The 26534-nt window shown below is 43.1% G+C and overlaps 1 protein-coding gene across 1 annotated transcript in view; it reads right to left on the bottom strand.

Moving 5' to 3' along the window:
- The window catches only part of Slc9a9 (solute carrier family 9 member A9), a 528927-nt gene that overhangs the window by 497175 nt on the left and 5218 nt on the right, over positions 1–26534 (bottom strand). The window contains exon 2 of the mRNA XM_027410941.2: positions 16414–16616. Within this exon, the coding sequence (XP_027266742.1) occupies positions 16414–16616 (203 nt within the window). The remainder of the gene's footprint in view (positions 1–16413; positions 16617–26534) is intronic.

Raw genomic sequence — 26534 nt, 5'->3', positions numbered from 1 at the left:
ACACAGCTATTCACTCAACAAGGATTTGCTTAAAATAAACCAGACATATGGCAGGGAGGATTAGCAGGGCTTAGGGTTGAAATAGAGAGGTAAAAACGAAAGAGGAGACCTAAGTTTTTACACCTGTATGAGTGACAGAGAATGTGCCCGGGGAGCCACTGACTCGTTGCAGGTAAGAGGGTCAGGACCCCCGAGGCCTTGTGAGCTTCAGCACACTGACTCTGACTGTCCGAAACACTTGGAGAAGTGTACTTGATGGAAAGGTCAATGCCAAGGAGAAACACTCCATAATCACTGGAGTGAAGCAGGGTCTCTGGGGAGTGAGTGTCATGGAAAAGAGAAGAGGGTAGAGGCTGGGAAGAGAGAGACAGAGAGAGTCAGAAATAGAGAAAGACAGACAGACAGAGACGGAGACACAAACAGAGACAGAGACAGAGAAAGAGACAGACAGACAGAGATAGAGACACACACACAAAGAAAGACAGAGACAGACAGACACAGATGGCCGACAGAGAGACTAAGAGCTCAGCTGCAGAAGAGCCGAATAAAGAGCTCCAGAAAGTTGCTGCTGTTGGATGCAGGTGCCAGCCAGCATCAGTGACAGATGCTCAGCGAGGCTGGGGCTTTGTGTACTTAACCTCGTTCTCAGAATAATTTCTTAGCACCACATCTGGGACACATTTTCCCCAGCTATTCACTGCGTATGTGAAATTCAATCACTTCAGACAGGGGCAAGAATGCAGACTTTCAAACTAAACTGTGTTTTGCTCAGGGTGGGTCTCTGAGATGGGTTGGGAAGGGACCGATTCCCCCCACCATACCCAGATACTGAAACTTCGATCTGAGGATCAGGATCAAATGGTCTGGAACTATATGCTGATCCTTTCAGGTTGACTTCAAGGCAGATGTGGGTACACGGGTTATGGAAGAAGTGTGTACTGAGAAAGAGGGTGCAGTGGGCTCCGGGACCCTCTCTCAGGGAGTGGTTGTCTTTAGGGACCTGGAAAATAGCGACTAGATATAAAGGAAGGAGAAGGTGTGTGTGTGTGTGTGTGTGTGTGTGTGTGTGTGTGTTGTGGGGGGAATAAAGGGACAAAGATGATGAGCAGGAAAGAAAGAGGAAAATGGGAGCTGGATAGAGGAGTAAAGCAAAATTAAGATGTTGAATGAGCTTGGGGAGTGAAATAAGTGATAAAAGCAATAGCACAAATGAACGATGAGCGACCGCCTCTAAATCAGTGAAATCTTACTTGGGCATTAAGACTATGACTGGCCACATTAAATGATGACTATTCATGTGGAAAATACTCTTCCATGTCTCCAGATTTTTATGCAGAATCTTTAAATCTTAAATGTACCAAGCACTTGTCAGAGAGTTAGGATGTGCTTTACATAGGCTAGTGTTGACGGACACAGGGCTTGAGGGTCTGTACAGGAGCTACGTTACATAGGAAGCAATGGGAGTAGGGTGCTTGTCCTGTGACTGCCCAGCATCTACTGGGGCTCAGCCTAACTTCCTGCTAGGGCCCAGCCTCCCTTCCAACCTGGACCCAGCTTCCCTTCCTGTCTAAGCAGTTTGACTTTGCCTGTTCTGTACTCTCTGAGACTGTGTTGCCTTTATTAAACAAAATGTCCCTCTGATTAAAAAAAGCATTAGAATCCCTGACCTAAAATTAAACTCTGGAGCAACCAAGGCATACAAGTCAAGTCCTAGCCACTTGGGGGCAGCACTGGGCTTGAAACTTGTAAACTAGAAACCATTATCCTTTATTTATGCTCTTAATTTTACTTTGAGATTCTTTATGGGGGTGGTGATCGTTTAGATAGGGCTATATAGCCCTGGCTAGTTTGATACTCACTATGTAAGCCAGGTTGGTCTCAAATTTGCAGCAAGACTCCTATGTCAACCTTCCAAGTGCTAAGATGGTAGGCATGTAAATAGCCCTAAATTTTGGGAAATTTAAATGAGGTGTTGCCTGGTTGAAGCCCATCTTCATCTCACCCAGGAAGCAAGGCACACCCAGAAGTCAGTGTCCTTTCCTTCCTCAGCTATATTCTTTCATTCATAAGATGAGTCCATAAACAATAATTGGTACTGTGCATTTCTATGTTGTAGGGCTTTATGGAATATCCTTTTTTGTCCTGACTTTGACATGACTTCGGTTTTTAAATTTGTCTATACAAATAAACACATGGATCTTGTCTATTTGCTTAAACTGCCTTAGGACATTGTATGGAGGTCTGGATCCAGATTTTCTTCTCTGATGGACAGTTAGATTGATTTCCATCTTCCACCAACACAAAATACTGGTGTAGATATTCTTGTACTTATGTCTTTGTATACACTCAAAAGCCTTTCTAGAGGTGGACTGTTGTTAAACTATACGCTACATGGACTGTCTCTTTATAGACGTTACTACTGCTTACAGCCATTTAGACTCCCACGGGGGATTCTTAGACTATTTTCTTACATTCTAGCCAACACTATAATTGATAATTTCCTAATTTGTTGGCAATTTGATTAATAGTAAACATCACATTCTTTATTTTGTTTCCCATTACTAATGAAATAAGTATATTTTTTTTGCTTGTTGAACTTTTACAATATTTCTTCAGGGTAATTCTTGATCATATGTTTTATCCAGTTTGGGTTTCCTTGTTGATTAGTATATTTGCAGAATCTGGTTATAATTCTGTTTGGTTACTTGCTTATATTTCAAATAAATTCTTCTAGTCTTATTATCTCCATCAACAATTTGTTTTGTGACATTGTTGACAGTCTCTTACATGATTTTAATGTTGTGAAATGTGTGCATTTTTATATTATTTGAGTTTTTATTGAGTTATTTTTATATTATAGAGATAGTATTATTTTTCCATATTCTCAGACTGTAACTATATTTTCTCTCCAATTTCACCATTTTTGCATTGTATTCCACAACTAGGTCATTACTTCTCATGAAATGTGTATGTTACAAACATGATATGGGGATTCAGTAATTGTCTTTCTGTCATATGGAGAGCCAATCGTTGCAGGGAAAGGTCATAGTTTTGAGCAGTTCATCCTTTCCCCACTGATTTCTGTTGGATTTGTGGTCACTGTCTAGTGCTTTTCCAAAGATGCAGGAAGCACTTATTTCAATAAATATTTCATGCCTGCCATCAGATAGATGGCCCACTTAGTGCTCCAGAATATAGGGGAGGCTTTGGATAGATAGCATTCACTAAAATATCACTCATGCCAGCCACAATTTCAACAGAACACAAATATCAAACACATGTCCCTCTACTGTACCCGAGTTTCTAAACATCTGAGAAAAGGTTTAAGTTGAAGCAAGTATAGGAAGGTGAAAAGTTTCAGATCCTGTCTAAGCTTCCTAGAAATAAATACACATGATAAGATAGACTAGATATCCCGAAACTTTCATGGTGCTTGTGTAATATTGTAGAATTATTTCGATTCCTTCTCTTCAAAAATCCATGTTTCTATCTAAAATAGACATTCTGTAATATTATTTGGAAGTTATAGTAAAAGTGTAATAAAATTCATGACACAAAAATAACTCTACACATTACAAACAAGTTGAAACAACAAAGAAAGAAGAGAGTAACTGTGTATCTACCATTTGTCAATTCATCATAAGAATCAACACATATAACAAATTATATTTCCATGATGTAGTTTTGGTTTTCACACTTCCTTTACCCACAGCAGCTCAGTTTTTCTTCCCAACAGCCTTTCCAGGTAAATACCTGAAGGCCTTGTTTTTACAGATGTGGAACAAAAGCCCTAGTATGTGATTTGCCTAAAGTCACGTACCTGGTAAACAACATGGCCTGGACTCAAACTTTAGATTCCAACTGCTTTACTGACAGCAAAAGTGATGTTAGTGGAAGAATGAACAGTCAAATACAGCGAGCACCTCCTAAACTCCAGCCCTTATTTTAAGTTCTCCACATGTATTTTTTTATTTATAATTCATATGGCCTTGCACTGTATGCAGAAATATGTTATTTTTTTACAAATGGGGAAATTGAACTTAAGGAGTTAACCTAAAATTCCTTAAATCACATAGCTGTAAAGTAGCATTTGAACTAAGTCATACAGCTCAGGGGCTGGCCTCTTAGCCAGTAACCCATCTGTTGCCAAAAGAAGATTAAAGTCACACAGTCCACTGCTACATGTGTCTCTTATCACCTGGCATGTGTTAGTTGTTCCAGACAGCACCATAGCATCAAATCAGCAAGGCCTGGAGAGACTCCTGTCTTTTGCTTAAACACTTGACCTCACAGATGTCTATGTGAGTGACTCTTGACTAAGGTGATCACATGGCCTGGCTACATATACGCCTCTTGTCCTCTCCTAACCATGCACAGCTTCTTCCTTCGCTCTCAAGTTCCAGCCTATGAGACAAAGGTGACAACTGCTTCCTCCTGACGCTAGATGCCAAGACTTCTGACCCTTTAACCCACTCTACACTTGGACAGACTGCTTCTGACCTCTTGTGGCCTGGCCTTCATGGAATGGTAGTCTGGCATGCCTCACAGCCTGTGGCTTTGGCATGACAGGGCAGCTTAATTCTAAGACTAGCATAGGATAGACAGAAGAGTGAAGAGCAGGAGGGCAGGAGAAGGGCCTACTTTCCCACCTCTCCACAGTGAACTTTTCTCGAGACCTGTACACCCAATATATTCTTCCATCAAGAGTGAATCCCCACTCCCTGCCCCAGTCTGGAGTTGATCTTACTCTTGGCCAACCTTGATACCTCAGCCCGAAGACACCTTGCTTCTATCATACCAGACACAGGGGGATCCCTGTCTCATCATTTCGTTCTAAGCCTAGCAACTGTTTTGAGTTTGCCTTATCCTTATCAGACTAAGCTATGAACCGCACATACAGCCTCCCCATCATAAGATCTCACCAGGGAGCAACTGGCCTGGGGAAGCTGGACTGAGAAAGGTTGAGTCAGCAAGAAGCAGGGTCAGAGCAGGATGGAGGCGGTGAGAGGGGAAGGAGAGCATGCTGACATCAGCAGGAAGTAGGATTAAAATGAGGCAATGTGCTTTTAAATGGTGCATTCACCTAAAAACAAAACAAAAAAACAAAAACAAAACAAAACAAAACAAAAAACAGTACACACAGAAAGAGAGAACAACACCACAGCAGCAGACCTCCTCCATAGATCCACCTCAGGCCTCTCTCAAGGAATAAACGCCTGTCAAGGGCATATGTTTCAGAAACGGGAACTGGAAGCAGACTAATATTTACAACACGTCTGACATTAAAACACATATTTTCACATTTAGCTTTGGAGAGCAAACCTCTGCTGTAGGTAGCACTAAGCCCTACAATACAGATGAGGGAAAATTTGCCCAGAGAAATTCACATTCTGGTCCTATTCCTGAGAGTGGCCAGATAAGATTCACTCCTGGGTCTGACTGGAAGGCCTGATGCACTTCTTCATAGGATTAGAGGCGCCAGAGTTTAGGCTGAGGGTATGAGGCTCTATCTGCCAGGGAGTCTGAAGACAGCCATTTCGGGAGATGGACTTTTTAGAGAGATAAAACCTGAGATGTTTGGATACTTCCAATTATCCTAAAAATATAATTACTTAAGCACATATTCTGTGCTGGCAAATCATCTCTCCCGAGGGAATACAATCTTATAAGCTCAGTTTGAAACATTCCTGTGGCATAAATATTCTTATTGCCACCCATTTCATGCTGTCACATTTAACAATTGGCTCGTCAGATTCTGAAAATTTACTGCAATTCAGCTCACAAGATCTGTTAGAGTCTCATGTTCCAGTGGGGCCCCCTGAGTCCCACTCTGCCTTAACTAACTTAGGTGTGGCTTGGGGACATAAAATCTAGCTTGAGGAGGTCAGTATTGGGACACTGTGAAATGCCATCTAGATGAGAGGTCTCTCCAGTGAAGACTTTGCCTCTCCTGCTGCCAGGGGTGTGGTCAGGCAACTCAAATGACTGCCAAGGCTACAGAGCCAAGACTCCCAAGGTCATGACCTATCCAGAGCATCTCCTATCCAGACACTGAATGGTCTGGTCCTTTAGGGGCCCGATCCCATGGTTCAGATGAGGTTGCCTCTGAGACCCATTGCAGAACCACAGCTTCATCCAAGGAGACAGCAACATCTGAGGCCTGCTTCTCCTTTCAAGTCCTTCTGCCCTCAGGCTTCTTCCTCCTCTGGTCATAAGCAAAGCTTCCAGGCACTTATACCCTGCCCACCACACACAGCCTGTGTTGTGGGCCCATGCTTCTCAGAGAACTCAGTAACAACAGGCAAAGGAAAGGCAATATTAGCTCGACTTCTGGTATCAAGCTCACTCAGCCAGAGGCAGAACCTCAGCAGCTGCAGGCCTTGCCATGAGAAACCACCTGAGAGGTGCTGGAGTGGGTACACTTAGCATGAGTGAGCCTTGGGTAAAGGCCAGTACCATTAGCAACAACAATAATAATGATGATGATAGCAATAATAAAAAAATGAAGAAATGAATACATTTTATAGAAAAAAATGACATTTGAGGAGCAGTAGAGAGGCCCCTTATCCTCCACCCTAGCTTAAGGCCCCGGCTGCCTTCAGTTCTGCCTGCCCTGTGTCTGCTACCCCAGCTGTGCAAGCTATTAGGGGAGGCCTCTGGCAGGTGGCCTGAGGAGAAAAGTGGGGAATGCCATGGGACCGAGCTTTATGAAACTGCTCCCCGGAGACCAGCGATGACGAAACTGCAGTTCTGCCAGTTTAGTGTTTTCAAAGGAGCAAAGCAAACGGGGAGATAGTGAAAGATCCATTTTCAGTTCTGTGTACTCAGACTCAGCATCTAATAGGAAGCCTCTTTCTCCCCCAACCTACCCTGCTCCTTCTGTCTCCCCTATTCTCAGCCATCTCTTTGGTCTCTCTGCCCCCATATCTCCTGTCAGAATATTTGGAGGTGGGGCTTGTAGCAGTTCAGGCCTCTGAGTGGCAAGAGCTATTCCAGAGCCGTGTATTTTACCCTAAGGAGAAGCCTATGACACACTTCAGTACAAAATAGGCAGCAGTTCAGCCAGGACACCATGGCAGTGACAGATCTCAGCTCACAGCAGAAACTAATGGATACTTACTTGCACCATCAATTCATGTGCCAAGATCTACTGAGTACCCACCATGTGACAGGCACTGGGAACACAATGTAACAACACAAAGCAGATCTAGACCCTGACCTCCTGAAGGCTTTGTGGGAGGAGAGACATCATAGAAGGAAATTCGGACTTAAGACACTATTAACTGCAAAGGGAGAATGAAAGGTGGGCCTGAGACTGTGGACTTGAGACACAAAATAACGATTCTGGAATGTAGTGGCATGAGATCATTTAAGATTGGGACAAGCACTCCGCAAAGGCTTATCTGCTCCCAAGAATATCCCCATCCCAAGGCAACACCTCCCCACACACATACATATGCACGCACGCAGGAGCGCGCACGCGCACACACACACACACACACACACACACACACACACACACACACACACACACATTGTCCCCGCGAATCCAGAATCCAGAGAAGACTTCAGAAGAGTGGAATTTCTGAAGGAGTTGCTGTGGTTTTCACATCTCCTCCAGAGCTCTGAGTTAGAAGCTCAATTCAGACGCAACTTCATGGCTAGGTGGGGCCTCGAGGAGATGCTGAACCCCTGAGGGCTGTGTCTGAAGAATGGATTGGTGTTGTTCTCAGGAGTGGATTACTGTAGAGTGTAGTACTGGTTATTTTTCCTATCTATGCTAAAATATCATCCTAATAGAGGAAGGATCTACTGTGGCCAATGAGAGATTTCAGTCCATCACGGAGAGGAAGGCATCGGTGCTCTGTGGTAGAGCTTGAAGCTCTTCACCTGGGCGCAGACCAAGGTGCAGCAAAATCAGGCTGGGACAGGACCACTTCCACCAGCCAGGCCATAAAGTCTCCTCAGCCTTCAAAATAGAGCCAGAAGCTGGGGACTACATGTTCAAAAGGTAAGCTGTTGTGAAGTATTGGTTTAAGATGTGTTGTATTCATTTGTGCTATGGAATATGTTTTAATGATGCAAAGCTGTGTTGCATTCTTTTATGCTGCATTTGTTTAACTCTGTAAAGCTGTGTTACTTTGCCTGCCTAAAACACCTGATTATTCTAATAAAGAGCTAAATGGCCAATTGCTAGGCAGGAGAGGGATAGGCAGGGTTGCCAGGCAGAGAGAATAAACAGGAGAAATCTAGGCCAAAAAAAAAAAAAAAAAAAGAGGAATGAGAAAAGGAGAACAAAAGGGGGTCACCAGGGGGCAGCCACCCAGGAACACAGCCAGCCACAGAGTAAAAAGGTAAGAAAGATATATAGAGTAAAGAAAGGTAAAAAGCCTAGAGACACAACATAGTTAAAGAGAGACTGGATAATTTAAGTTAGAAAAACTGGCTAGAAACAGGCCAAGCTAAAGCCCAGCATTCATAAGTAAGAATAACTTTCCATTTTGGGAGCTGGATGGAGGGCCCCGAAAGAATAAAAACCCAACTACAGTGAGCCTCTGGAGGAACATTCTAGATTCAAACCTTAACAAGTGTGTTTCAGGAAGATGAATGGGTTTGGTCCCTTTGCTATCTTCCTGCTTTTACCACTTGATGACTTCCTCTATGCTGACACAGTAAGAAGGACCCTCACTAGATGGGTGACTTGATCTTTGGTTTCTAGCCTTCAGATAGACAAGCCAGGTTTACCTTCATTTATACCACTTGGTCTGGGGGTGTTCTGTTATCAAGGCCTAGAGTGAACCAATACAGAACTAATTAAAGTAAAAATACAGTTCTAATAAAACAGGTGACTTTGTGCTGATCCCTGAAGTAAGGTGTCCCATATGCTAAGGAGTTGTAATGAGAGGAGAGTTCAGTTGTATTTCATTTTTGGCTAATCCTTGAAGATTTCTACTTTTATATATGCGTTATAATGTGGGGTGTTGCTTGCATATAATTTGTAAACCAACAGGATTATATTAGGTGCTCCAGAGCATTTTACTAAGGAGTTTGGTTTACTGTTATGGTTTGAGTGTGATCACATTGTGACTGAAGGCTGGTCTCCAGGGTGACCACAATGTGGACCCTTTGGAAAGTGGAGCCTGGGTCCAGAGATAATTCTCATGCAACCCCCTTGAGTTCTTTAGAGATGGTGTTATACAAGAGGAAGCCTGGTCGCAAGCCACCACCACCCTTGCTCCTGTTTGAGATGCGACCTTCTTTTCCTGAATGTTTTGCCATTGTGAGGTGATACCATCTGATGCTTTCACCATAGACCAGCCCAATCGGGCTGCCTCTTTATAGCAAGTTACCAATTAGAAACTTTATAAATGAACGTGCTTCTTTATAACAAATGCTGTCTTAACTAAGGTTTAGAATGAAAGCAACTAAGTATCTAGGCAGTCTCATGGCTCTCTCTGTCAAGCTTGAGTTGCACTGGGATCTTCCTATGCAGTGCAGCCAAGACCTTCTGGATGGAGAAGCAAAAATGACCACACCTGTTTCTTTTTAGACTATGAAGGATAAAACCTACGCATTGAGAGCATCCCACCAAGGCTTGTCCAAACCCTGGTGCTGATTAATGACCTGGAGGCTCCCTCTCTCCCAGCATGCCTAGAAAAGCTTTATACAGGAGCTTGTCCCCCAGCCCATCTTTATCCTTCCCAAGGGTGCTCCAGTGTTAACTGCACATATTTATCTCCTGGCCCAGCCACTTTCCCTGGTTAAACTGTTCCTATTGCCAGAAGAGCTCTGGCCCTGACCTCTGTGCCAGATACTCGTTGAGCAGAGTGAAAGACCAGAAGGCTCACAGATAAATGTAAGAATCAGAGGGAAAAATTGGACAGCGTGAAAAACAATTAGCTGATCCAACTAACGGGAACAACCAAATTAAAGCCTACAATTAGCTATGTCCATAGTCTCTTTAAAACATCCTTGAGGATCATGGTCACATTAGTCATGTTCTGTGACCTGCTGGGAGATGACCAGATTCTCCTTTTTGAAACAATAGCACATTGTAGCTCAGCACCCCCAAAGCCACTTCCCTTAACCAACTGATAGTGTCACTTTTCAAACAGGAAGTGAAGACTTAGCAAAATTTTCACTGAGGAGTTTCCTTTGTCTGTACACTGTAGTCATCTGATTTATGGGGCATAGAATGACAAATTTAACTGGGCTGACAACTTTTTAAAAAAAATATACTGGATCCGCATGACATTCCAGCCAAATGTACTGTTCACCCTTCCAGCTCAGCTACACGTGAGTGTATTGATGGTGAGACAGACACATTGATGTATTTATTCAGCACTTTTAGTCATCCTGTGAGTTTCCCCTATCATCCAGCTCATTGTCCTCTATTCAAATTCCCCTGTTTCTTACCACCCTTTCTTTCTACACACTCATGTAGGAACGCCAAGTAATTTGTCCTCTAGTCCTCATGCCCAATTCTTCGGAACCCCACCCATCCTACCTCTCCACCAGTCCCTGGATCACCACCCAAGTGCTGTCTCTGCTTTTGCTTTATTTCCTGCCTGCTGCAGCCTAAGTAGGCCTCCACCTTTGTTAGAATTCTCTTTTGGTGTGACTATAAACAAGAGTGAACACAGTCTGGCATTCATTGGTGTTAGTAGTCCAGATCTGAGCTCATTTCCACCCCTGTTTTTCCAGTTTTCCATACTTCCAAAAATCGTAAATGTTTCCTTTCTGGAATATTTATTGCTTTTCCCCCTTGCATACCACGTCCTTTTCTCTGCCTGGAATGTCTCCCCACCCTTATCCCATCCACCCACACAACTGTATCCAGAATCCATCTGGATGCTTCCTTGTAAGCCTTCCCATCAGTCCTAATACCCAGGACACCAGCCCCTTGTGAGTGTCTGGGGGTGCGGGGGTCTTGATACAACCCTCCCTTTGGTACCTGCACTTTTGTGTTACTTCCTCAGTGTTTCTCAGGTACTATTTTCCTCTGGCTTGCTAGTATCTTCCTGGAAATCATGTCTATTTCAGAAGCATAACTGTGTATGTGTGTGTGTGTGTGAGGGGACTCAGTTCATTGATATTAAAGAATAAATAAATGAAGCATTAGTAATAGACAAGGGCTGTTGTTTCTTCAGATGGTACTAAGAATTACACTTGGGGCCTTCACATGCTTGGTAAGCTCTTTATCACCAAACTTTATCCCCACCCCTGAAGTTTGGATGGTTACTTATTTTTTATTTTACATTAGATTTCCATCTCCTTTACAAAAGAAAAATTTAAACTTCCCATTTAAATGAAAGCCAGAAATGTTTAGTTTTAAATATTTCTTAATAAATTAACATTTGTAAAGGCCATTATATAGCACAATGTGGGTCCCAATTGTTAAAATTAGATAATTCAGATCCACAAAACAATTCTGGCAAATGGTGCTGAGAATCAAAGGGACAGTTACAGGGCAGCATAGGACAGGTGCACCCGGCTGTTTGAATACACATCTACTCATAACGTGTGCAACACCGTTTTCATTTGTCTCTAAGTCAAACACTCATTTTCTGTCCTACATTTTTACCTGTGTCGAGCATGAATAGAATAGGTTTAGCATATGGTATTTCCTGAAGTTTACATGCATCATAAGCACACAGCACATTGCTGCTGCTGTAAATGCCAGTAGCTCTCAATTTTCCAACTTTCTACTTTCCTATTGGAAGGAGTGCTTGGAGGCATCGAGCTGTGTTCTGTTTCCAGGCACTACCAGAGCCTAGCTATCCCAGAAATGTGTGTGCTCATATAAAACCTCCCAAGACGTGATGACACGGCATGGGGATTCCTCCTGTCTCCCCAAACCTTGGCATTTCATCCAAGCATCAAACCCTATTCTTCTAAGAGTAAAACTGACTATCAGATCCTGATATGTAGATGATGGGCTGAATACTCATTGTAACACATGCCAAAAAGGAGAGTGATCTAGTGGGGCCCTGTGGTAGTTTCTGTACCCCACCAAGTGGGATGTCTGAATGCTCCCTATAACTGCCCATCTCCTCCTGCCTGTGAAGCTGAAATTCCCTTGGCCTCATCCTCTTCTCTGCAGGCTTTTGGAGAGCCTGGTCAGTGTGTGGGTACAATAAGCTGTCAGAACTCAGGATCAAGTGTTGTGAGTCTCATTGTGGCTTCTTCCCCCTGGCACTGGAGTCTGGCCCATTATGTCATCTCTGTAGACACTGATTATTTTATTCTCTGCCTATGCACAACCAGCATGAGAGGATAATTCTAAATTTTAAAACAGCAACTAGGACACTATAATTCTATCAAAATCAGCATGATAATTTTCAAACATTGCACTCTTCTCCAGATGTGTACATATTGGCAAGTTTTCAGATTTATTCAATTATCCATTTCTTTATTAACTCACCAGATATTTATTTAGCATGAGGTACCATGGCAGGCTGTAAGGATACAATGGTCAATAAACGGCATGGTGTCTGTGCTTGCAAAGCTCACTATCTAGTGTATGGTTTGTCTCTCCCAGTGAAGGCTGAGTAAATAAATAAACCAGCCACACAAGTGACTATCCCTGGCATATACTACGCATCCAGATGTTGCAGTACCAATGCAGCACCATTGCTGGAGGAAGGGAGAGTGACAGAGATGTTCACAGTTTGGCACTGCAGTGACAATAGCAGGTAGGAAGAGTGGGAGCAGTGAGAACAGTACGGTGTGAATGCTGGTACTTTCTGAAGAACATCTCATTTAAACTAAAACAATCCTACAAGACAAGTCTTAGTCTCCTCACCTGAGAATTAGAGTTGATCTCACAGGAGTGAGGACAGAAGTAAGGAAAGCCTGGGAAGAGTAGGGGATAGGGAGGGACAGAGAGAGGTTGATCAGCGGGTGCTGTCTTAGTTTCTTTCCCCCTTTGCTATGATAGAGTAACTCTATAAAAGTAATTTAAAGGTGAAGTGACTTATTCTGATGACAGTTCAAGGGTACAGTCCATCACATGGGGGGGTTATGGCTATGGGAGGTATAAGCAGCTGTTCACATTGCACCCACAGCCAAGAAGCAAACAGCATGGGTGCTCAGCTCTCTTCCTTCCTTTTTACGTAGCCTGGGACCCGAGACCAGGAATGGGGCCAACTACTTTAAACATGGCTCTTCTCACTTTAATGTAATCAACTCCTCAGAGCCATCCCTTAGGGTATCAGCTGTGGTTCTTACCCTTCCTGATACTGCAGCCCTTTAATACAGTTTTCTCATGTTTTGGTGACCGCCCCAACCATAAAATTATATTTGTCACTACTTCATAACTGTAACTTTGCTACTGTTATGAATTGTAACGTAGATATTTTTGGAGATAGAGGTTTGCCAGTGGGATTGGGATTCACATGTTGAGAAGCACTGGCCTAGAGACTCATATCCCAGGGGATTCCAGATCCTCTGACAGTGACAAGTGACACTGATCATCACAGGTGTGAAGTCAGTAAGACAGAGTTAAGGATTTCTTGGGGTGGGGGATGACTTGGTGGTTAAGAGCACTGCTGTTCTTGCAAAAGACCAGAGTCTGATTTGATTCCTGGCACCCACATCGGGTGGCTCTTGGCTGCAATTCCACCTTTAGGGCCTCCAGCACCTCTGATCTTTAACTTCCAAGGGCATTTGTACTCATAACCACATCCACATAATTTAAAATAATAACCATAGAGTTTTTAAGGACTACCTGTTGTGCTTTTTCTCACTCAGTAGGATGATTAGTAATAATAGTGACATACTGCACAGTTAGGAAAACCAGAAATAGGATTGTGATTGTTTCCAGCCTAAAGAATGATAAACTGTTTGAGATGATGGGCACGCTTAGAGTTATTTAAGTGTATTCGGCAATGTGTATGTATATGGAAACATCACATGGAACCCCATTGATATATAAGATTTTATGTTTTTATGAAGCATTTAAAAACAAAGTTTAGAGAACTAAGGAGATTGATCAGTGGATAAGAGCAGTTTGTTGCTGTTGCAGAGGACCCAGTTCAGTTCTCAGCACCCATATGGCATATAGCTGTGGAGCCATCAATAACTCCAGCTCCAGACGATACAACCCCCTCTTCTGACCTTTGCAGAACTAGGTACTCATGTGATATGTATGCATACATGCAGGCAAAATGCTCATATTAAATAGATACACCTTTAAAATATTTTCTTAAAAAGAAAGTTGGGAACTACAGTAATTTAAATGAGCCTAGGGGAAATGACATATTGTGTCATCCATGTTATCGCCCTATAAACCTTCCATGAATGGATCCTTTTATGGAATCTCTTTTTATCTAACAGAGATTAACTGATTGATCTAAAGAATGCATGCAGGAGAGAAATCAAAAGAAAGCCAAGGCAACAACTGTACATTTCTACAGACCTACAGTCTTCTCATGTTGTCACGTGAGCAACAAATATTATTTAAGAGCAAAATCCAGTCCCTTTGAAGTCACCTAATACAGTAATGACTCTGGGAGATGTCTTGTTCTCCACCAGCGGAGATGGGAGTATTTGTACTAGGCACAGAGCTAGTCAGTGTCAAGAAAATAACCTAGGGACACATCGTCTGGCCACTGAAAGAATAGTTTCATCTCTTGCCTTAAGGTTTCAAAAGCAAACACTTGATTGTGGCTGCTGATAAAGAAATTACTGTATCGTAACACAGAACCAAAATTTCTGGCCAGGTATTTATGGGCAGTCCTGCAAGAGAACAAAATTGCTATGGCAACAGGAATAATTCCAGCATCCTTGGAGAATCAAACTGTCTGGAGTACTGCTGTGTAGAAACACAGACAAAATTGGGTAGGAGCGGAAGGAGACAAGTAATTTATAACCAGGAAATGCCACATGTAAACTGGCCAGGTGTTCTGGTACATGCCTGTGAGCCTAGCACTTGGGAGACTAAGGTGAATTCAAGGGTAGCCTGGGCTACATAGAGAGTTCCAGGAAACATTACAGTACACAGACAGACCTTGGCTCACAATAAATAAAACTGAAATATGTTTTAAAATTAGTATCCTGTATTGTTGACAAGTTATACAAAATTATTTTTGGTAAATAATTTTCTATTATCCTTGTGGATAAAGACTGACATTATTCAAAACATAAATCCTGGAAATTGCTCCATTTATTACAGAAGTGTACTATTTAGCTTCCTTGCTGTGTGCTCAAATCTACTTACCTAGTTAAGTGTGATTTGGCTTAATATTATAATTTGACTTTCCTGAGTCCTAACAAGTCTATCACATATCTTGTTTTGTTTTGTTGAAACAAAGTTTCTATGTATAGCCTTGGCTGTCCCAAAATTCACTTTATAGACCATGCTGGCCTCAAACTCAAAAATGTACCTGTGCCTGCTTCCCTAATGCTGGGATTAAAGGTATGCTCTACCACCGCCTAGAAATATGTTTTTAATAAGATAGTTAAGACTCTATAGGATACAAGTGATAAAATGTATTACCATCCAATCAGAGCGTGCTCACCTCTGACCCAAAGACTCTGAAGTAATTCCTGCAAGTTTCTGGCTCCTACCACAGGCATGCATTGGTAACAGGAACTTACCATCTCAAGGGTGATGTTCTACATACAAAGTACCACAAAAGAGTGCTGAAGCTGACTTCTTATCTTGAGTGTTTTCAGTGGGAGCATGGTCTCTTTTTAGTGGTCAAAGTAGCTAAGCTGTCACAAATGTTTAATACAACCTCTCATCTTGGTCTCTCTCTCCCTCCCACCCTCCCCTCTGCCTTCCCCTCCCCCCTCTCTCCCCCTCCAGAAATCAAGACCAGAACTTCACACATGCCAGACAAGTGTCCCATCACTGAACTACATCCCAAGCCTGAAAATTTAAAAGTATGAATCACTTTACAATTGTTCAACCTAAAATTCCTTAGTTAAACTACCATGGTGAAGATCTCCTGGGTAGACTCTAAGTTAGCCGACCAGCAACCAGTGCCTTTTATTGGCAGAAAAAGCCATCCTAGATCAAAGTTCACAAATGGAAACATTTTCATTCCTCTCTATTTCCTCTTTGGCCTGGGGAAATACGAGCCAAATCGCCAGCTGGTAACATGTACAACAACACTAAAAGCACACACATGAACACTGGGATACATCTCAAGAAAGGAGAAATGGCTGAAAGATGTTTATCTTTAAAACAAATTAAATACAGCTCTGGCTTGCTGAAGAATTACATTAAAATCTTTTCCCAGATTTTATGCAAAATACTGACAACTGTGCTTATATAGTCAACGAAATGCCCCAGTGTTACAGTGTTGGAAAGGACAGGTGTGCAGGTATGTACCTTACATAGAGAAGCTTATATATGGTGCCATCAATGATGGAAAACGAAACTACATGAGCAGACAGGACCCTTACCTTCTCCAGTATGGCATTGCCTTGGTGGGGACTGATGTTGTGCTGGCTGATTTCTCTCTTGTACTTATATTCGTAAACTTGGTCAGTGATGTTGACTAGCAGAGTCGATGGGCTGAATGACAATTTCCCACACTCGTAGACGGTTCCGCTCTCAACATCAGTTGGTGCTGTGGCATATCGTAAAATTAACCCCATTATGAGACCTAAAATAAAGGACAAATAATTGTACTGGAAGAAGCTATCTAAATCGCCCATAATTGAATGACCCAAATGTTTGATAGAAGTGACATGAAGAAACGCAGGGCCATTGCTCTGTTTGAAAGTTGTTCATTCGCAGATGCTAACTCATTGGGTTGTGTTTGGGGAGAAATAATCCAACTTTATTCTTTGAACCTTAAGTTTTGTCTGTGAATTCTATAATCTTGGAACATTTGTTATTTCTTCTCTTTCTGTCTTTGGTGTTGTTTCATATTTTTTTTTATTTTTTTAGACAGGGTCACATGTAGTCTAGGCTGGCCTCAGTCTCACTATGTAGCCAAGGATAGCCTTAAATTCCTGATCCTCCTGCCTCTGTCTCCTAAGTGCTGATACTGCAGGCATGCACCACTTTACCCAGCTCAATGTTCCATCTTTCCAGTGAAATAATTTTGCGTTTAATGTTTTGTTCCACTTAATCTATAGGTCCAAAATAAGAATATAGTTTCTGTCCTGGATGAGCTTGAGTTTGTATGAGTTGAAGATTCATGAGCAGAAAATTCTAAGACAGCACCACATGTGCCAGGGCAGCTGGGAATGTTGTAGAGAGAGGAACTGAATAATGCAATGCCTGAGGAAAAGCAAGAAGCTCACAGAAGTCTTAGCTCCATGAGCTGATCAGGCAATGAATGGGATCTGGGCTGCACATCTGGGCAGCTGTGGGAATCACAGTCAGTAGAAAGTGTATCTGGTTGTAAGCTCTCCAGCACCACTGTTGATGGGAGGTACTTGCTCAGCTAGGGCCTGTTTCCTGGCTGCTTTGTCTCTGGCCAGATCACAAGTGACTATGTTTCACTTCTAGGTTGGGACAGAGAATTATCTAGTGACTTTTCTCTCTCCTTTCCCTCCCATATTGGCTGCATAGGGAGAATGGTCAAAGATTCTAAGACAGACAATGTTACTGGACAGAAGGAGCCTAGGTCCCTGAGAAAACAGGAGTGTGGGAGTGGGAGGGGGAGGGGGTCATCTGCCAGCCAGGAGCACCTGTGTTGGGCTGCTCTGAGGAAAACATAACTTCTGTTGTATAAACGGCTAGATTCTTGATGTTTCTGTGTCCACAATCGCTAGTATAACCTCATTAGGACAATGTATCACTGCAAAGGGACTTTGCAAAGGAGATCTGATGCTTTTTGAAAGTCACTAGTGGTCCAAAATGAATGCATGAGGTAGAGGAGAGGAAAAGGGAAAGAAGGGAGGGAGGGAAGAGAAAGAGACAGACAGAGAGAGAGAGACAAAGAGAGACAGAGAGGAGATAAAAAGGTATTGCTGATATACTGAGAGACTCTGACTTTCAGCTCAGTGGTAATGAGAACTAGTGAAACATTTTAGGCAAGATGGTAAAATAATTAGATTTCTATATAAGTATTATCACTTGGGCAACTATGTGGAGAATTGATTAAAGGAGTGAAAAAAACAAATTAACAAATTTCTTTGATGAATTTTTTAAGTTTCACGTACGTTTGCTTCAGTTTAACCTACTCTTCCATAAGAAAAACATTTTACACAATCTTCATGAACAAGAAAAGACAAAAAGGGTCTCCCAAAAGGTTCACATGTTCGAAATTTGTTCTTAGCTGCTGGGTTCAATTATTGAGGTATGAATGTATCAAGGCCACTGGGAGAATTCCCTAAAACTATACCTTGTCCCAGCTCCTTCCCATCCCTCTCTGCTTCTGTCATGAAGTAAGAGCTCCAGGCACTATGCCACCACTTCCCTCGTGTTCTTTATCACCTCAGGCTACAGAAATGGGACTAAGCAGCCATAGACTGAAGTCTCTGAGACCATGAGCCCAAATAAATACTGCCTTTGTTGCATTCTCTGCCATTTCTTGCCGGCAATGAAGTCTTACCAGCCTACAGAATCCCTGGAGACTTCCAAGCAAAGTATGAATGCTTATAATAAACCACCTTCGGAGGAGGGGCAGAAGATACGTCCCCTGCACCTCATGCTATTTGGGTATCTGTGGAAGATCATTCTGTCAACTCTTCTCCTAAGAGTGAGTCAACCGGTGCTACGATACAAGACTAAGGAAGCACAACACAGAATCTGCAGGAGGCTGAATGGGATGAACCTAAATTAATAACATTTCAAACTCCCAGTAGGTAAGTGAGTTAGTTTTGAAAAATGCTCTCAATGAGATAACAAGAAACGAACAAAAAGTGTCTGCCTGTAGTCCTTTCCCAAGCATAGAAAGCAAGTCCTTGCCACAACAGTAAATGCCTACTCACTAGTACGAGTAAGTTCACATAAGGCCTCCAAAGCTAAATGGTCCTACCTACTGCTGCACCAGCTTGGGTCTCAGACTTCAAGAAGAAACTCCCTGAAGTAAGTGGAGGCATTTGGAGCCAGAAATAAGCAGATGTATTAGCCATGAAAATGCAGCTCTCCTGAGAGGAAGGAAGTCACATGGTCTTAGCAGTTGCATGCCAGACTCTATCAGCACATTCATGCTGAGGCATCCTATGCCCTGTGCATAGCCAATGTCTCAGCCCAGCAGGTTCGCTAAGGCAAGGAGGCAGGGACCTCTCTGAAAGACAGCCATGGGTACAATCACCCCATAAGTTTGGCAGACCTTTCTTAGAACTGCAGTGTGTGCTAAAGGTACCCTTTGCAACCTCTCTTCCTTTCCTTTCTCCAAAAATGTTGGTTCAACATCAAAGACAGACAGCTATCCTGGAGTTTTCATACCCCTCCCCATGTTCCCTCAAAGAAGTTTCTCATAGTAAATTATTTTTTGGAGTTAATCTCTTCCAGCATTTCCTTCTTATAGGAGCCAACTTAATATATGAGCCAAAAGGTTCTGGACCTAGTTTGTTCCAAACCCCAAGTGTTTGGAGAAATCAAATCTTGGCAGTTTCCAGAGGCACCATGGCTAGCACACCCATGCTGCAGGAACAGCAGCTGGACAATCCTTGCTTGTCAGAGGCCAGGCAACTCCCACACAGCCTCCCATGGTTTTTCACAGGCAAACTCAGTGCTTTGGGCATATGCTGACACAAAGGTGGAGTGTCAAACTAACACTTCACTGGCAAGACTGCATGGGAGTAGATGAGAGATGCAGGAAGACTGCAAGAAGAAAAAACTTCTGAGTGGAAGGATTGTTTTCATATCCACACAAAGACACAGGATAGTGCCAGTCATCATATCACAGATGAGTGGCAGACTGGCCATCATAGCTACAGAACACAACAGCACCACTTCCATTGCAAAACAAGAAAATCAGACAGTCAAAGGAGCTATCCTTCCCCACTCAGTAAGGGGCCACCTCCCAGAACCCATGCTCACAACCACAACCTAGGTCTGTCCCAGCACTCAGAGAACTTCTCTGAGACCCACTTCTTTGGCAGGAACTGGCATTACCTTTTCAGGCAGTCTCTAATTAAGAAGCATTGGGGCTCCTTTAAGTCCGAATGTCTGAACACCTAGGGTAGGGAGAAGAACCCTGACCTTCCTCAGCATCATACAATCCCCTTACAGGGCTTTATTTGCATAGCACCCAGCACCTGAAGGCACTTGGCCTCACCTTGGCAAACATATGCTCTATTGGAGCCTGTGTACGTAGACCTACTGAGTACAGCGCTCACATAGTGTCAGCATTAGGAGCCTGTCTTATGGGAGCCCACGTTACTCAGCATGGCTTTGCAGACTTCCGGTACACAATGAGACCATTTAATGCAGAGGCTCAGTGCTATGATTCATCCCCTTTCCTCCAGAAAAAAGATGAATACTTTAGGCAGCATCGTAGCTGGATTTGTTTTCTAGTTGAAGTGAAGAAGAAAAGGATCTGCTAAGTAGTCCACCAGTCCTAGGAATTTTAAAGCGTCACAGAATATGAGCACCTCAACAAATGCTGTGATATCCCTGACCTTAAGGGCTTTCTATATGATTATCATCTAGCAGATGTCTGGGAGGCCGATACACCATGAAGAAGGGAGGGAGGGAGGGAGGGAGGCATGTGTAGCTGCACACACATGTTATCCTGGTACTTGAGAGATAGAGGCAGGAAAATCAAGAGTTTAAGGCAAGACTAGATTATATGAAGCTCTGTGTCAAACAACCAGATAGAGAGAAGAGAGAGAGAGAGAAAGGAGGAGGAGGAGGAGGAGAAGGAGAAGGAGAAGGAGAAGGAGAAGAAGAAAGAAGAAGAAGAAGAAGAAGAAGAAGAAGAAGAAGAAGAAGAAGAAGAAGAAGAAGAAGAAGAAGAAGAAGAAAGAACAGAAAGTGGAAAGAGCTTCAGGGATGCTCCCATCAAGGAGCATTCAGAAACAGCAGCCTTGTCATTTGGATTCTCTCTTATTTCATTGTCTACTTTATTCTACTTGTATGCCATCTTACATGTAAGATGTGTTCTGAGGCTGTGTAAGCTAGAAAGAAATGAATACAAAATGATCTTATCCCAAGAAACATGAGAATAGGCCAGCAGCCCACTGGCTTTTCCTTCCCACACAGTCCTGGCATGCTGATGTCCTCTAGGTATGAGGTACTGTAAGTGCCTCGCTATAAACCTCATCCTCTGCATCCTGCTGACAGTTATTCAATATGGTACAGAAATGTCCCACTGGCAGGGCTTTGCTCACAGAAATAAGGATGGGACCTTAATACTTTTACAAATCGTAGATGGCAGAATGGTCTTCCAAACAGATGGTATCCCAGTCTCTTTTCTGTTTACATGGTCCCACATAGTGCCCACAGCAGGGCAAGGCACAATTCCAGCTCCCCCTGGGACTCAGTTTTGTAGGAGTGGTGCCTCCCTGGAGATGAAGGGCACAGCCAGCCCAGCGGTGAGTGTGAGTTTTATGGACTCACAGTGTGAAATGCACAGCATTCACTCAAGTGCTATATGGAGTCTACGAAAACCTGGAAGTCACATACACATGCAGGTAATATGTCAAGACTGCAGGACCGCCGAGTTCGGGAGTTGATCCTCCATTGTGGTGATATATTGTTTATGATTTAATAAAGCTTTCCTGAAGAATCAGAATGCAAAGCAGGCCACGGCCATAGAACCTGGACCGTGGTGGAACACTTCTTTAATCCCAGGACTCAGGAGACAGAGACAGATGAGTTCAAGGTCACCCAGGGCTATACGAGAGTCAACCAGTCTAAGAGAAACAGCTCACATAAAGGAGATCTCAGCACTTGGGAGCTCAAGTCTTTAATCCCAGTGCTAGAGAGGGTATAAGGAGCTCAGTGTCTCATTCTGGATTCATTCAGCAATTAGTCTCTAGCTAAGTTGAGGCCAGGATCTCCCCAGCCTTGGTAGAGGTAAGAACTCTCTGCTGGCATGGCTGCTTTGCTTCTCTGATCTTCAGCTTGAACCCCAACATCTGACTCTGGGTTCTTATTATTTGTGTTACACTCCATGAGCTGACTGATGACATTGTGCCTTCCCTAAACCAAATAGACGAGTCCCTAAGCATCTCAACCTGACATGTCTGGTAAAACCTAGTTTTTGCTAGCACACTCTACCTTCATGTAACAAAGTCCTATTTGTTTGTTTTGTGACAGGGTCTAAAATTCATGATCCTGCTGCTAGGCCCTCACCAGTAGCTGATATTACAAACATACACACCACACATAAAGGATGCCGAGTTTTTTCAACTTCCCCCACACAGCCAAGTGCTCCAGGTAAATTGACTTCATCCTCAGCTCCAGGTACCTTCTTCCCCCCCCCCCCCCGTTGATAAGTGGCTCTGGAATAATTATGTGACCTTATTTCAGCCAATAACAAGTGAAGGGAACCCTGTCAGGGAGTTTCATAGAAGAGTTTGAGAGATAGGAAAGAGAGGAGGGGAAGGGAGAAGGAGGAGTCAGGGGTCGAGGTTTCTGTCACTTGTTGCTGAATAGAACACAGGTCCTGTGCATGCCAGGCAAGCACTGAGGTGCACCCCCAGCACTGAACGCGTCTTAAGACGCTATTAAAAAAATAATGTGTCAAGTCCCAGGGAAAGTATAAAAAGATCAACTAGCTACGTCCTCACAGCACTGGAGCAAGCTAATGGGAGATGTCCTTCTGTATGCTGTGAATATATGTTTCTCTTATTGGGTTCTGATTGACCAGTAGCCAGGCAGGAAGTAAAGGTGGGGCTACCAGACTAGGAGAATTCTGGGAAGAGGAATGTGGAGAGGAGCCGCCAGGAAGACACAATGTAGCTACTGGGAAGGTAGGATAAGGCCATGTGAAAATACTTAGACTGATACATAATAGGTTAACAATTAAGAGAGCTAGCCAGTAAGAAGCCTAAGCCATTGGCCCAACAGTTTATAATTAATATAAGCCTCTGAGTGTTTATTTGGGCATAAAGGACTGTGGGACCTGGAAGGAAAGAAACTCCATCTTCAGAAAGCCTCTCCAAGGAGTTTAAGGATGTGCATGAGTTCAGTCTGTGGAGAAGAGGAGACACACAGGGCCATGGAGAAGCATGCATAGATGAAGGAGCATATTTCTGATTGGGCAATGGGTGTGGTGTGTGTGGTGACCCATGAGGGTGACAATGAAAGAAAGAGCATACCAGTCTAAGGAAGCCAAGCAGCTGACATTGACACCTATTGGGGTTCAACTACATCTCCAGTACATTTAACTCCTTATTTTATAGTTATCTATTCACTTTTCACCTTATCAAAGTCTTGGTACTCACACTGGTTGAAAGAGATGGCAAAGATTTGGATGTCAACATCCAAATGCATTTCCCAACAAGTTCCTGTTTAGTGATTTGATTTAGACCTGCATTTAGTCAGGGATGAAGAGGAAAGGAAAGTCTCTATATATACATTGCTGTCTGTCATTTAAGTCTTCTGGTTTTTTCCCCTGCCACCCTCCCCACAAACCTTCTAAATTTGAAAGCAGAGTGTGGGTGTTGCTAAAAAGGGACACAATTTACTGCTTCATGCTCTTCACTATGGACTTGGCCTGGTAGAGAGAATAGTTTCATAATTATTTCAGGACTAGAGTATGGCACCTGCTAGCCTGAGCACCCCCATGTACACCCAGATGGAGAGCCAGCCATGAAGCTGTTCACCTTGGGACAACTTCAAATTATTTGTCATTGCGTGGAAGAGTATCATGGAAAACACCAGAAGTCCAACCATCATATTCTCTCCAGTGTAAGATACTCACGTCCACCACCCATCCTTGGTACATACAACACTCAATATGCCATGCAGACATGTGTGCATATACATAACATACAATCCATACATACACATCTGTAACACAACACACATATTCTACTGGGTTTGGGGATTTCTATCATGTATTATAGATTAATTTTCTCTGGAAACTACTTCAGGTACCAGCTTTTTGTAGCCAACATCTTTCCTCATGATCCCCAAGAGGGTGCCAGCAGAACTGTAGACAAGAGGGTCTAACTAGATACATATTGTCTAAACAATTCTTTCTTACTTCATAGTTTTATACAACACAATCTGCCATTTCCCTCCTAGTAGCATAATGTTGTGGACAGTGAAAGGAGATGATTTCCACCCTAGTAAGGTGGAAGAGATGGTAGAAAATGAAGTCAGCACTACCTGTTTAATTCTTTTCCTAGTGAAACACTGGAGTGTGGATTCATGGGAGTCACCTAGAAGGTAGACAAACTGCTGGGCCACAGCCTGGAGCTTTTGTTCATATTCACCTGCTTTTGGTCATTGTTCCTTAGCAGATGAATTTATTAGTGCAGGGCCCAAGCTGTTAGAAGCACTATATAAGATAGTGGAGAGAGCAGTTCCCATCAATAGCCAATAGGATTGAGACTACAGCCTTGGAATTCTACCAAGATCAATAGTGACAACTCCACATGAAGGTGTCAGTGTTCTGAGACCCCTTCGAAAAAAGTCATCATCTTCCAGACTCTTCCAAAAGTTAAATTCAGTCCAGCTTGCATGTGGCGAAAGCCCATTTTTTATTATTCACATAAACCCATTCTCAAACTATGTAAAGAATCTACCACATACATTCTGACATCCACAGGTACTGAAAACCCAAATGAGGCAACTGTCAAGGTAGCTACCCTAGAGGTGTGCACAGGTGTTTCCAGGCAGCTGTTTCACTTTTCCTAGGGTACATCAGCTCCAGCTACTTAGCATCACAGTATTGCACTCATTGGGTTACATTGGGCTTTTTGCTCTGGACATTACTATTTCTGAGGCTTCAAGTAATAAAGGAACTGACCTGCCCCTAGTGACTGAATGGGCATACTCTGATAAGAACACAATGGTGACCCAAATCCAAGAGCACACACATTCAAAAGTGCTCCCACCAGCTCTGTGTAGCAGGTACATTTTCTAATTCTCTGCTTCCTTATATTTATTTTGTAAGCCTCCAAAGGTAACTGTCATAGGGTTTCCATTTGCTGCGACATAACACCATGCTAAAAGCAACTTGGGGAGTTGGGGTTTATTTGGCTTACATTGCCATATCACTGTTCATCATTGAAGGAAGCCAGGACAGGGACTCAAACAGAACAGGAACCTGGTGGGGCATTGGTGGCGCTCGCCTTTAATCCCAGCACTCAGGAGGCAGAGGCAGGCAGATCTCTGTGAGTTCAAGGCCAGCCTGGTCTTCAGAATGAATGCTAGGATAAGCTCCAAAGCTACACAGAGAAACCCTGTCTCGAAAAACCAGAAAAAAAAAAAAAAAAAAAGAACAGGAATCTGGAGCAGGTACTAAAGCAGAAGTCATGGAGGGGTATGCTTACTGACTTGCTTCCATAGCTTGTTCAACCTGCCTTCTGGTAGAACCCAGGAGCAACCTGTCCAGGGATACACTACCCACAATGGGCTGGGTCCTCCCTCATCTATCACTAATTAAGATAATGCCCTACAGGCTTACATACAGCCTGATCTTAAGGAGGTAGTTTCTGAATTGAGGTTCCCTTCTCTCAGATGACTTTAGCTTGTATCAAGTTGTCATAAAACTAGGCAGCACAGGTACCATTGCCTGGAACAGAATAAACCCTTTGTAAGCAATAGCAGCTAGTCTAGAGTGAATACTTGGGGCAGGCAGAAGAGCACTGGTGTCATAGTCCTGAGTTTGAAACACAGCCCTGCAATTACGAGCTACTCTGTGACTCTGAGTATTGGATTCCTCATCTGTAATGTGAAAGCAATAATCTCTTCTCTAGGCACTTGTGTGTGCATGCACATGCTTGTGTATATGTGTACAAACACACACACAGAAACACACACACACACTTATGATATCTAGATGCTGCATAGAACCAAACTGGTGAGCTCTGAGTCCCACACCTGGCTTTTAGTACTTGTGTGGCATTGGACAATTTACTCGATTCTCTGCTGTCCCAGTTTCCCTGTCTATAAAAGACTGTTGTGAGGATTAAAAGGGTTAATGCGTACAAAGTGCTTACAGCTGTAAATTTTGCATTATACATCCTATTTGTTGTTAGCAAGTTTTTATTATGTATAATCTCTATGAGATAACAAATGTTAATATCCCCTGTCACTAATCATATGAGTTTAGTCAATTAGACTCTGGATAATAGCTCATAAATAGCTTGAGTCATAAACCCGCTCTCTTGGTGTCCACTGTCAGTAACCCTCCAGACCTGAGAGGGCCAGTGAAGAGGCACCAGGGCAGCCAGGCCAAAGCTGTGTGACTCCAGAGGTTCAGGACCCCAGCACAATACACAGGCTTACTTAGAATACAGAGCTTATTTTACTAAAAAGAAAAAAAAATCCCTCCCCTCTGGTTTTTGAAGCAGAGTCTTGACTGCCACGCTATCTCTCCAGTCCCTATTGAAGCACAGTTTAATTCACAGTCTGCACTGACCCATAACTTACTGTGCAAATCAGGGTGATGGGAAATGAAACTTGTGTTGATCTTCCTGCCTCTGCCTCCCAAGTTCTA

The sequence above is a fragment of the Cricetulus griseus genome, chromosome 4, assembly GCF_003668045.3.
Source record: "Cricetulus griseus strain 17A/GY chromosome 4, alternate assembly CriGri-PICRH-1.0, whole genome shotgun sequence".
Lineage (NCBI taxonomy): Eukaryota > Metazoa > Chordata > Mammalia > Rodentia > Cricetidae > Cricetulus > Cricetulus griseus.
Note: the sequence above shows the minus strand (reverse complement) of the source record. Positions and strands in the feature narration are given on the sequence as shown.